Below are 12,263 nucleotides of genomic sequence, written 5' to 3'. Positions count from 1 at the left end.
CCGCTTAGTGGGCCACCAAAGGCGGGTCTAGTGGAGGCAGGGCCTGTGGTTACTGCAGCCAATCGGAATTTACAAGCACCACTGCCAGTGCTACATTTTAATAAAAACAAAATTTTGTCTCTGGTATTTTGGGAAACCTGGTAAAATTGTATTATAGCTCAAATTTTTTCATTATTAAAAAAGAGAGTGTTAGAGAGTTTTGTTTTTTAATTAAAAAAAAAAATAAAGCTAGCATGTTCCTTGCTCCCCCTTACTTTGCCCATCTGGGACGCTGGGCTCTTGGTCAGGGCAGCTGTGTGGAACTCAAGGACTCCAAGGAGCCTGATTTGAAAGCCGGAAATCTATAATAAAGCAACATACTGGGACTCCTTGAAAGCACAGATGAGAAAAGCCGCCCGGAAGCAGGACTCATTGGTCTAGCGGTGCAGTTGCCAAATGGATAGGTATTTCTCCGTCTGGAGGGAGCCAACCACCTTGGGTTCTCCTGGGGAAGAACCCCTAATTGCTACCAACCATGTACACCTGGGACGGTGAGTGGTTCAAGGGACGGGCTGTCTCACACTCACCCTCTGAGTAAGGGGACCTGGCCTGCCATCGGAGGCTTGCCCTCCTACACTGTTCTGAATAACCCAGTTCACAGGCAGAACATTTCCCCAAATAATTTGGGCAGGAAACCGTGGTTCCACATTAAGTGGTAAATCAATTAAGATTTACTGCTTAGAAATTTGGAGTCAAAGCAACACAAGTTTAACTTTTACTCACCAGCCTAAACTGAGCCTACAAGTCCATGTAGACTAACATATATAAGATTAAAAATAAAAAATTAAAAATACAAGAAAAAGAAGAGAAAAAAAATGACAAGACAGGACTAGGAAAATTAAGAATTTATTGTCAAATAAAGATCTTACTCAAGTATAAAGAATGTAAGAATTTGGTTCTGGCTAAAGAAAATAATTGACAAGATTCCTCAAGAGGTAAAAACTCAACTTTTCACTCTGGCATTTCCTGCGACTCAAACCACAAGTTTCCGTGATCCACTCTTTCCTAACTACTGGTGACATCCCTAGAAAAACTCAGAAGCTGCAAGGCAACTCCTGAGGCAAGCAACTGACAGGAAGAGAAAACTGGAGTCCCAGGGACAGAGCTGCAAACCCTCTGACAAAGGATGGAGGGTGAGGAGTTGGTGGTCATGGAAACCCGACGCCAGGTAGTTGTTAGAAGGCATTCAATCGTGGGTTTCTGGTTTTGTTTTTGTTTTAAGTAATCTCTACATCCAACGTGGGACTCGAACTCATGACCCCAAGGTCAAGAGTCACATGCCAGCCAGGTGCCCCTGGAAGGCATTCGAATTCTCGAGACCTCTAGCTTTGACCAGATTAGGCGGTGCCCACTTGACGGTTGCAGAGGTTAATGGAAGTGCCTCGCCCCATGCCATTCAGTAAGCAGCCCAGGGCAGTCCCCGCTCCCTGAGACCCATCAACGCTGGGGTTGGCTGTGCTCAAGGCTGACCTTGTCCGCTTCCTTCCACCATCAGCAGAGCCTGGCTCAAATCTGGCCAGGCCAGTCTTGCACAGACCCCACCTTGGAGGGTGGTTCAGAGAGGGAGCAGGGAAGCATAGAGCTAACCGCATCCTCGGCTTTACCTGTCTTGGAAGAGACGCAGGGCTTCGTGTGCCCAAATCCGAATGAGGCCTTCCACGGGCAGAGTCTCCAGAGGTCTCAGGGCCTCAAAGATCCCTCGCACCCACCTCGTCATCTCACGGGGGGAGTAGATATAGTGGGGTTGTGTGTCCTGAGTGAATCTCTCCTGCGGTTTGGGAGAGTGGAGGTACGTGTAAATATCTTAAGACGTGAAAAACGAATAAAAGAGCAAATGCTGGATAACATTTTTATGTTGAAAATGAACCACCTAAGCCCTAGAATATTGAAGGACGAATTAGTAATGTTGAAACAACTGGACAACTATAGCCAGAACAAAGTTCGATGCAAGCTGCTCACTTTGATGTTGAAATGAATTATATTTGAAAGAAACTACAAAAAATTCTTCCAAAAATACTTTAAAAAAGGTAATTCCTTGGGGCACCTGGGTGGCTCAGTGGGTTAAGCCTCTGCCTTCGGCTCAGGTCATGATCCCAGGGTCCTGGGATCGAGCCCCGCATCAGGCTCTCTGCTCAGTGGGAAGCCTGCTTCCTCCTCTCTCTGCCTGACTCTCTGCCTACTTATGATCTCTCTCTGTCAAATAAATAAAATCTAAAAAAATAAATACATAAAAATGTAATCCCTAAGTTCGGGGAAAGCATGATTTGAAGAGCAGAAATAAAGACAAAAAAATGACATTAAAATTTCTGCAGAGAGGGACGCCTGGGTGGCTCAGTTGGTTAAGCAGCTGCCTTCGGCTCAGGTCATGATCCCAGCGTCCTGGGATCGAGTCCCACATCGGGCTCCTTGCTCCTCGGGGAGTCTGCTTCTCCCTCTGCCTCTGCCTACCACTCTGTCTGCCTGTGCTCGCTCGCTCTCTAACAAATAAATAAATTTAAAAAAAAATAAAAAAAAATAAAATTTCTGCAGAGAAAGTTGCAGTTCTACAAAATTAAAAACAAACTAAATACCAGGAAACATTCTGCAACACGGAACAGAAAGCATTCATAAAGCACCAGGAGTGCAACGCTGTCCCCACGGGCAGGGGCAGCACTCGAAGTGCTTTTGGAAGTCTTCCCTGAAACAGGCAACTCACAAGAACCACGTCTCTCTTTTTTTTTTTTTTTTAACCATGTCTCTTTTTCACTAAAGCCCACCTTTTTTTTTTTTTTTTTAAAGATTTTACTTATTTATTTGACACAAAGAGACACACAGTGAGAGAGGGAACACAAGCAGGGGAGTGGGAGAGAGGGAAGCAGGCTTCCTGCGGTGCAGAGAGCCTGATGTGGGGGCTCGATCCCAGGACCCTGGGATCATGACCTGAGCCAAAGGCAGATGCCACCCAGGCGCCCCTCACTAAAGCCCAAACTTGTAACAGCGTTCTTTAGTTCCCAGAGGAGCAGAGAAGCCCCAGGTACCTGAGACATGGTATAGAACTCCACCATGGCGGCCGTGAGTGGCTCGGCGTATGTGCGCAGGGACGGGATGAGCCTGAGCATGGCCCGGTTGAAGGTGCCGTAGATCTGTGTCAGGGAGGCGGGTCCCGGGTAATCCACATACACAACAGGCACGTGACGCAAGAATCTGTGAGGACAGCCGGCTCAGCCACTCCAGTGATGGAGCGGTGCGCCTGAGTCGCCCAGCCCCAAGTGCCTTCCTAATTGACCCACGCAGGCTTCATGTCACAGTTCACACAGCGACACACACAAACCGCTCATGCCCGGGTCTGACACGTAGATGCAAAAAACTTGCAAGAGCCAAGCGAAGACGGGAAAGTGATTCCGGCTTCTGCCCCATCTTGGCCCCACAGGTCTGCGGCAGTTAGCCCATGACCCCCAGAGAGTCGCAGCTTTTGTTTTCAAGTCTGTTTTCCTGGGATCGCGGCACAGCGAAAGGAGCCCAGGGGCCACCCTATGATAAGCAGTATTTTGTTTCCTTTTTATAATTGAAACCAGATTTTCACTGTGCTACATCTAAAGCCATCATGGAACACGTATGTTGTGAGGCGAGGACAGTCTACAGAGCGGTTACCTGTGAGACAGGGGCTTTCTTCCAGGATCGGTAGGTGGATTACAAGCCCCGACAAACTGGATTCTCTCCAGCTTCACCCACGTTTGGTCTGAGGTTCGGTAAAAGCCTCCGTGCTCCACCATCTGAGGGCAAGCAGGAGTGTTACCTCGGCAGCAGCAAACGCGAGCAAGGGCAGAGGGGACTCGGGGATGCACACACCTGTCTGATGAAGGATATGACCCTCTGAGTCCCGTATTTATCCATGTCCGGCAAGTTAATCTCATCACAGAATAGGACCAGCCACTTCCCAAGCTGAACAGGAGCCAGGACGACCCCGTTCGGTGTGCGTCTGTACTCGCAGTAGTGGTCGAAAGTCTTCAGCAGCAGCTCTGGGGTGGTCGCACTCGAGAAGTTAAGACCCACAACCTTTGGACGAGAAGAACCAAACGAAGGCCCGTAAGCCCCATCCCACGTTTGAGCACCCGAAGGCTTGCTGCCCACGTCCCAGACTCTTTACCTCCATGTCAGGCAAGGCCCGGAGGGCGCTGAAGAGGGTCATGGTCTTGCCAGAGCCTGGGGGGCCACACAGGACCAGTGGCTTGTGCTCAGCCAGCCAGGTGTACAAGAGGGCTTCGTGGCGGACAGTGTCCAGAGTCGGCACGACGACGTCGGGGGCCGCCACCTTGTGCGTCTCCACTTCAATCTGAGGCACCTTGGCCTGCCACGGCGACCACTCTCCGCTGATGGACACCTACACCCAGAGGAGGGGCGCGGGTCACTCTGGGACCCACACACTACCTCACTTAGAGACTCGCTTGTTTTCACACAAAACACAACGTGCATATTCATCTGCTTTCCTTTTATACCGCATAAAACAAAGATCGGGACCTTTTTATGAGATGGAAAGGGTAAGCCAAGCCCACGGTGAGGTGGCTCTGGGAGGAATTAAGCCAACATGGCAAGATCAAGGGGAAAAAGGCCACGCCCTCCGAGCCCGTACCCCTCCGAGCCCGGACCCCTCCGAGCCCGTACCTCGTAATCGATGATCGGTATGTTGGGCGCGGCGGGCAGCGGCACCGTTGTGATTCTTCGGATGTATTCACCTAGCTCTGCTCTCATTTTCAGCCGACTGTCTCCAGACAAGGACCAGAGTATGGCATAAACCAGATACCTCTATTGAAAGAGAAAACAAAACCGACTTTTAAATACAGTTACAACAATAAAGACACTTTCAGCAACAATAACCTTGAAGAAAGTGGTTCCCAGCATTCTTGGCTCATGGACACACCGGCACCTTTCTTGGCCGCCATGAAAGCCTGAGCCTGTGCCCAGGAGACAGAACACCTCCCAGCGGGCACCTAGTTTCGGGAGGTGCACAGAGCTTGTGCATGCCCGGCCCCGGTGGAGCCCTGCTCCCCCTCGACACACATGCCCCCTGACCTGAATGTAGCGCTCCAGCTGCTCGATCTGCATGGGGAAGTCGGGGTGGTTGGCGTTGTACTGGGCCACGTTCCGGCAGGCCTGGTGCAGCATGGAGAAGAGCGAGCCCAGGCAGCGGAGGCGCGTCAGGTCCATGATGTGCTCCAGCTTGAAGGCGTGCTCCAGGGCCTTGGTGACCAGGCCATTGGAGGTGAAATACGGCTGCATGATTGTGGCTGCGTCCCTCTGGATCTGCAAGAGGCAGTAAGCGATGTGGAACTAATATTTCAGAAAGCCCAGAGACCTTCCTTTGTATTCTCACTTAAGCCCAGGAGAGGGTCATGTGACCTGCAAACAATTTTTTTTGGCTAACCTTCAATGACCAACCCTTACTCCTTTATCTTGGTAGTCCTTGACCACATTTCCTAGAAACACAGGCTTTCACCATTGAAATGGGAAAACACAGTGTTTCATCAATTTGCAAAGAAAAGTCAGATAACCGAAAGAATTCTTTAAATTTTCCCAAACATGTCTTCCCTTCGGCAGAGGAGACTCCTTCCCTGGGAGCTGGTATGAGACAGCACTGACTATGCGAACCTCCCCCAAGAGCCCTCGTTCAACAGACGCGCAGAGACCACCCACGAAGAGTACCATGGCTCCCAGGCCCTTGGGGGGCGGAACAGCCGAGCTCGCCACACAGAACGTCCCAGCCCTCTCTGAGGCAGATCTGTGGCCGCACCGGGCAGAGCGCTGACGGCCTCGTACCTGCAGCATTGGGGAGGCTGCCTCCTCCCCCTCATCCTCTTTGCCCTTGCGCCGGCGCTGGGCCTCGTCCTCCCCTTCGTCCAGGGGGATGCTGCGCAGCCGGGCCAGGAAGTTGTTGAAGATCATGTCTGTGCTGAGCACGTCCTCACTGAACCAGACCATGCCGCAGCGCGACACCGTGGCCAGCGTGGCGTACTTCAGGTCCTGCACTTCAAACATTATTCGCACCTGGAGAGAAAACAAAGAGCATATTAACGATGCAGGTCCGGTAGAAACTCAGACGTTAAAATTCTTTTACCTACCTACACACACTGAAAGAACAATTATAATCTTTTTGCACTTAGTTCACTTCATTTGAAAGTGAAAACGTCTATGGCTGCCACCACTACACCATCCACGAGCTGCTCTCCATGAGAAGCTGGGAAGGGCGGGCGCCTGGGGGGCTCTGTCAGCCAAGTGTTCGACTCTTGGCCTCCGCTCAGGTCATGATCTCGGGGTCGTGGGGTCAAGCGCACTGCTGGACTCCACACTCAGCAGAGTCTGCTTGAGGATTCTGTCCCGTCCCTGCCCCTCCTCTCTGCTTGCACACACGAGTACTTGTGCACTCTCTCAAATAAATATATCTTTTTCCTCCCTAAGATTTTATTTATTTGACAGATACAACTAAAGAGGGAACACCAGCAGGGGGAGTGGGACAGGGAGGAGCAGACTCCCCGCTGAGCAGGGAGCCCGATGCGGGGACTTGAACCTAAGACCCTGAGATCATGACCTGAGCTGAAGGCAGACGCGTAACGACTGAGCCACCCAGACACCCCTAAATACATCAATCTTAAAGAAAAAAATAGAAGAATCTGGGTCAGAAGCGTGTGTGCTGGGAGAAGAGCAGGTGAGCCCTGGAGATGCACTCTTGGAGGAGAGAACAGCTCCCTTGGAGGGGGCGACGGCGGCAGAGAGGCACCAGCCTTACCCCAGGCCGGTATGGCTAACCATATTCCCCGCCTGAACCCAGCAACCTTCACCCTGATCCCTGAGGCAGGCAAGTCAGTCAGTGTCTCTGTTCTGCAGATGGGGATGGGTACCCCACCCGGGTCCTAGTGCTGTAAATGGGGCTGAGATTCAAACCAGATGGTCTGATTCCCGAGCCTTAACCTTGGGGCTAGCCCGCCCCACAGGAGAGCAATCTCTTTCCAGCAATGGTTAGGATCTACTGGATAACAAACCGTAACAGAAAGACCTGACAAGTCAATCAAGACAAAAGTCCAAGTGCACATTTCCTAAGTGGCACCGGGCATCCCTGGCTCGGTTTCTGACGTGATGACAGCCACCACTGCTGGTCCAAAGGTTCACATGCACCAGCTGCTCTTCCAAAACGATTCCTCCTTTGTCTCACGCCCACCTCTGGCCCCTCAGCCAGTCCCACCAGCAGGAACTTGAAATTACAGTAGAACTCAGCAGCTCCCACACTGCCGACTCCCCTGGCCCACACCCATGGCCGTGCCTGGACTATCGCCCAGCTCCCAGGCAGTCCCCTTGCTCCCACCCTGCCCCCTGCAACTACTCTGCAGCCAGCAGCCAGAGGGATCCGACCCAGACTCTCCCGAGGCTCCTGATGCCCCCAGCGGGCACGTGCCAGTCCGCCGAACCTGATCTGGCGGCCCCCTTCCCCTGGTCTCCCCCACCCTCTCTCCCCTTGCTCCTTGCATCTCTGACCAAGCCCCGTGCTATCGGCCCCTTCAGCCGGAACGGGCACACCCGGAGGCCCACAGACTGGCTCTTCCACCCGCCTCGACCCCTACAGATGCTTCCCGGGGACGCTTCCAGGTCGACCTTCCCGACAGGGCACCCTCCAGATCTCGCCAACACCTGCCACTCTCTTCCAGCTTGTCATCCCCTTACCACCTAACACTGTTTCCCTTGGTTTTCTGTCGTCAAGTCAGACTGTGTGTCCCAGGACGGCAGGGGCTTGGTCTGGTTTTCTCGTGCTGGACCTTCAGCAGGATGCGAATCCTCGCCAGGCCCATGCACGTTTCCTTATGTGTCTCGTGGTGCGTCCAGGACCTGGACCAAAAGCTCATTTCCGAGGGGTAGCTTTGACAGCTTCCATATCGAAATTACTCCGTTTTGCCACTTCCCAGATGTAAGGTACCTTCAGAAATCCTAACGACAAGCCCCTAACGTTTGGTTAGGAGTGTTAAGCGTACTCTGTAATTCCCGATTAACATTTAGCAGACAGCAAAAAGTTATTAGTCTGATGGAACTATTTCTCGCCAGCCAAAGGACTGGAGAAATCTAGCGCCAGGAGACTCTGTCAACCCTGAAAACTACTCACCTGGCTGACTGCTGCTACAGACCCTGGAGCCTCACCTCCAGAGCGGCACTCTGCTAGCACACAGGCCGCCTGGTCTGACGCCCCAAAGAAGGCCACTTACGTTGGGCGGAAGGCTGAGGCGCTCGCCATTTGGCAGAGTCAGGAGCTTGTTGTCGTCCAGCACCGAGTTCAAGTTCTCCACCCACTCGGGGTCCACGTCGCCGTCGAAGACGATCCACTGACGCTTCTGCAGCTCACCCCTCACGTTGTCTATGATCCTGGTTTGGAAAGGTTTTGAAACAGCTGTTGACCAACTTGAGATTCGGAGATCAGAGATGCTCACCTACATGGTTTCTGCAGTGACGATTTAACTCATTCAGTTTTGGTTAGAAAAGTAACACCTGCCGCTAACGTTAAGGACGGAGCACCCAGGGCCCACTTGCGGGAATCATGGCGAACTCACTTTCTCAGGACATGTGTGAACAGCCCATCCGTCCACTCCCTGGTGTTGGGGTCCAGGGTTCCGTAAAGGTGGTCTTTGCTGATGGCCTTGGGGTCAATGATGTGGGCCACGCCCTCCACACCCTCGAGCCTCTCCAGAGCCTTGAGGAGCACGCGCCAAGCCATGCTCTTCCCACTTCCTGAAGGCCCCACCATCATCAGGCCGTGGTTGATCTGCGTGATCTGATAGAGCTGGAGGACCTGCCCAGCCAAACAGACCACATCATCACCACTCCAGAGAAGAACAAGAAGGTTCTCCAGCCCCTCCTCACAGCGGCAGACACGAGACATATGCTCTGAATCCCTAAAGGCAAGCACTACACCGGAACTTTTAAAGTTAACGGTACATGGGCCACATCTGCAAAAAATATTTCAATAGGGCTTTTCACTAAACTAGGGGCGTTCTTCGTCTGGGAGCCAGAGGAACAGGGGACGCCAACCCAGCTGCCTCAAAAGATCTCCTTTAAAGAGGGTGGAGGCTCCGTGGCTGAGCCACCTATGTGACCCCGTCCAGCGCCGGTTTGGTCAGCATGCAGCCGTATGACCGTACGCTGCTCAGTTTCCCAACCACTCGCACGGGTTAGCAGGTTTATGTTGTTAACCCTACGACGTTGGCGAGTCTAGCGGTAGAACTTACACTGGAGTAAATACTTTCCATAAGTATTTCTGTAAGTATTAGCGTTTCTAGAGAATGAACTTCACCACGTACGTGAAATTTTCACGGAAACCATTAGGTCTATGTTTAAGAAAAAAGCCTTGGGTCCCATCTTGATAAAGCAGCTGCCTCCGGCCCTCACGGTCCCGTTCTCTCAAACACGGCTCTTCCCTGGGGCTCGGGGCTGCCGTGACCGCATGGCGCAGCCAGCAGGGTCAACCCCAGTTACCTTCTCAACCCACATCCCGCCGACTTCTTCTCCGTCTCCGTACGTCAGGTACATCTCCTGGCACACCTTCTTCAGCTCTTCTCGAAGCGCAGTCATCTCGCCCCGGTGGTACTGCACCCCGGGGAACACGTCCGACAGGAGGCTGAAGAGCAGCGGGATATCCTCCGCCACCAGCTTGGGCACCATGGTCTCACAGACGCTCTGGATCAGAATCTAATGGCGAGAAGACAGACGAGCTCTGAGCAGGGGTGTTGGGGCCTGGGGGGGGAGCCCAGCTCGAACGGCCACTGCTGTGTCCCCAGAAGGTACGTCAGAAAGATGCGGCCGTTAGCGACTCAGTTCACTGTATAAATACAGCGTCTTCTACCCATCTTCCCAGGCCAGGGGATCACCATGGGGACTCTCAAGCCGAGGCTTAGATGTTGAAAAGGCCAATTTAAACATTAGTGTCTGGGGTGCCTGGGTGGCTCCGTCAGTTAAAGCCTCTGACTCTTGGTTTTCGCTCAGGTCATGATTTGGGACCCTGGGATAGAGCCCCAAGTCAGGCTCTGCACTCAGTGGGGGTCTGCTTCTGTGCCCACCCCTTCCCTCCACCCCTCCCCCTGCTCGCATGCACTCTCTCTCAAATAAATAAATCTTTAAAAAAAAAATTAATGTTTAAGGTGTGAGTGATTAGAAGAACATATGTACGAACCTCTTGTTCGGGTAGATTTTCTGCAATTTCTCCTTCATCCACTGCTTCCCCACGTTCTTCTTTCTCCCTCTTTATCTTCTGGATTCTCTCTCTCTTCACATTTCCTGCACTTACCAGCACACTCTTCAAAGCTCGAAGACCAAAGTCATAATGGCTTTGGGAAGAGAGCTGCTCATCACACAGTCTGAAAGAGAAAACGTTTACCTCAGAATAGCACACTCTAAGCAGCCAGAGTCAAGAAACCAGACACGAACACTGGGAAAGCTGTACCAGGGTCAGAGATGAACCGCAGCGGCACATCTCACACACGCTAGCACATGGTCAGGGTAACTCTGGGCACTCACTTGAAGAATGGGACGATTTTGTTGGCGAGGACCTCAGCAGTGCGGAAGCCCTGTGAGTACAGCATGACCTGGGCGATGAGCTGCCGGTCGGGCTTGGTCATGGCCAAGCTCCGGAACAGCTTCTTGAGGTTGTCGGGAAGGTTGGACCTGCCTGCATAGCCGGGGTTCATGGTGATGAAGATGGCCATGTCTGGGCTCACCTTCACTTGCTTGTTGAGCAGCTCACAAGTAATGGGGGCGGAGGCTGAAAATCACAGAATGGTGTTAAGATTGGAAATGTTCAAAACCAGGCTGAAATCTCCCTAAAAGCACTCATCTCCCCATCAGCCTCTAAAGCTCAAAGCCCAGGGCTGCGGGGGAGCTGCTCTCTGGCGCTCCGCCCGGCATGTCACCCTACCTGGGCAGACATAGCTGTGCACACACCACCTACATGAGAGCCACCTGCACGTGGAACAAAGTCACCAAGGGCGGAAAACGCACACTCTGCTTGCGCATTGCTGGGTGTCACAAGGTCAATGGAAGGACAGAAACGCAACCCAACAGCAGTTGCAAAAATAAAAATCAATCCACATGACACAACTGACTGGCTCAGATGCCAAGGGCTGCCTTTTCCTGGGATCAACTGCCACCACCCACACCTGAACCCACACCTGAACCCCGAGCACTGCTTTCTCTAACACCCCTTTGTTTCACTGAGAGCTCCGCCAGTCCTTTGGTAAGACAAGTTCCTACTACCGCAGAACGCGAGTTAACCTGCACAGCCGCCACCGCTGCCATTACCCTTCCAGCGCCCACCCTGCCCCCACTCGTGTGCCTGGCTTTGTAGGAACGAGGAGGGGACCAGAGGCTCTCAGCACAGGTCCTCCTGCAGTGACAGAGGGCACGTCCCTGAGGCCCCCTGGAAGAACACTCTGCCAGCAGGCGGCCAGGAAGGCTGGCTCCAGGGGCACGCAGGGAGGGGGAGGGGAGCCGGGAGGGCCCACACTGGCCCAACACGTGCTGCGGGCAGGTACTGTGGGAGGGAGCACGGGGATTCTTGTCCACCTGGGCAGGGCAGCCAGGGTATGGGCTGCTCTGATCTGAGCAGTGTAGACTGCCCATGTAGTATCATCTCAGGTCTTACCACCCCGCCTGCAGCACTGAGGCCTGGAGGTTAAGTTCAATGCCAAGTTAAGGTGGCCAAACAGAACCCAGCCCACATGGGCTTTCCCTCCACAGTTACTAAGTAACTTGTAAAGAAAAAGGGAAGTCTCACTCTTGTCACAGTTGGGGTTGGAGTGCTCCCGCAGCGCCTCCTGAATACACTGCACCTGCTGCGACACGGCCGACAGCATCCGCTCCTCCAGGCGGTTGAACTCGTCAAAGCAGCCCCACGCGCCCACCTGGCACAGCCCCACGAAGATGCGTCCCATTGCCTGAAACCGGAGCGGAGAGAGGGTCTCGGTGCTGGATCGGTGGTCCCTGTGCTAGACCGGGCCCTCCATCTGCCGCCCTCCTAGCTGGCTGTGGAGGGGACACGAGGCCGACAAGGGACATGAGTGGTCCAGGGGCCCGCACGGAGCAGGCCCGTTGCTGACAGCAGCGACTGTCAGTGTACGCTTCAGCGCACCGCACCTCTCCTCCTCCGGTGCCAGTAAAATCCTAATGAGAAAGCTCTTCTTTTTATTCTATCACCTTTAGTTGGTTAAGAAAACTTATTC

General features: G+C 53.0%; 1 protein-coding gene across 1 annotated transcript in view; it reads right to left on the bottom strand.

Annotated features, from left to right (window-relative positions):
• DYNC1H1 (dynein cytoplasmic 1 heavy chain 1) overlaps positions 1–12,263 on the bottom strand; it is a 68,102-nt gene that overhangs the window by 21,754 nt on the left and 34,085 nt on the right. The window contains exons 29-42 of the mRNA XM_080808611.1: positions 11,819–11,978; positions 10,564–10,807; positions 10,220–10,403; positions 9,526–9,738; positions 8,604–8,842; positions 8,262–8,418; positions 5,833–6,060; positions 5,089–5,319; positions 4,681–4,821; positions 4,166–4,399; positions 3,868–4,074; positions 3,670–3,791; positions 3,057–3,222; positions 1,644–1,807 (exon numbers count right to left, since the gene is read on the bottom strand). Coding sequence (XP_080664737.1) covers positions 1,644–1,807; positions 3,057–3,222; positions 3,670–3,791; positions 3,868–4,074; positions 4,166–4,399; positions 4,681–4,821; positions 5,089–5,319; positions 5,833–6,060; positions 8,262–8,418; positions 8,604–8,842; positions 9,526–9,738; positions 10,220–10,403; positions 10,564–10,807; positions 11,819–11,978 — 2,690 coding nt within the window. The remainder of the gene's footprint in view (positions 1–1,643; positions 1,808–3,056; positions 3,223–3,669; positions 3,792–3,867; positions 4,075–4,165; positions 4,400–4,680; positions 4,822–5,088; positions 5,320–5,832; positions 6,061–8,261; positions 8,419–8,603; positions 8,843–9,525; positions 9,739–10,219; positions 10,404–10,563; positions 10,808–11,818; positions 11,979–12,263) is intronic.

Source organism: Martes martes, assembly GCF_963455335.1.
Source record: "Martes martes genome assembly, chromosome: 7".
NCBI lineage: Eukaryota > Metazoa > Chordata > Mammalia > Carnivora > Mustelidae > Martes > Martes martes.
This window is presented reverse-complemented; position numbering and strand designations above follow the sequence as displayed.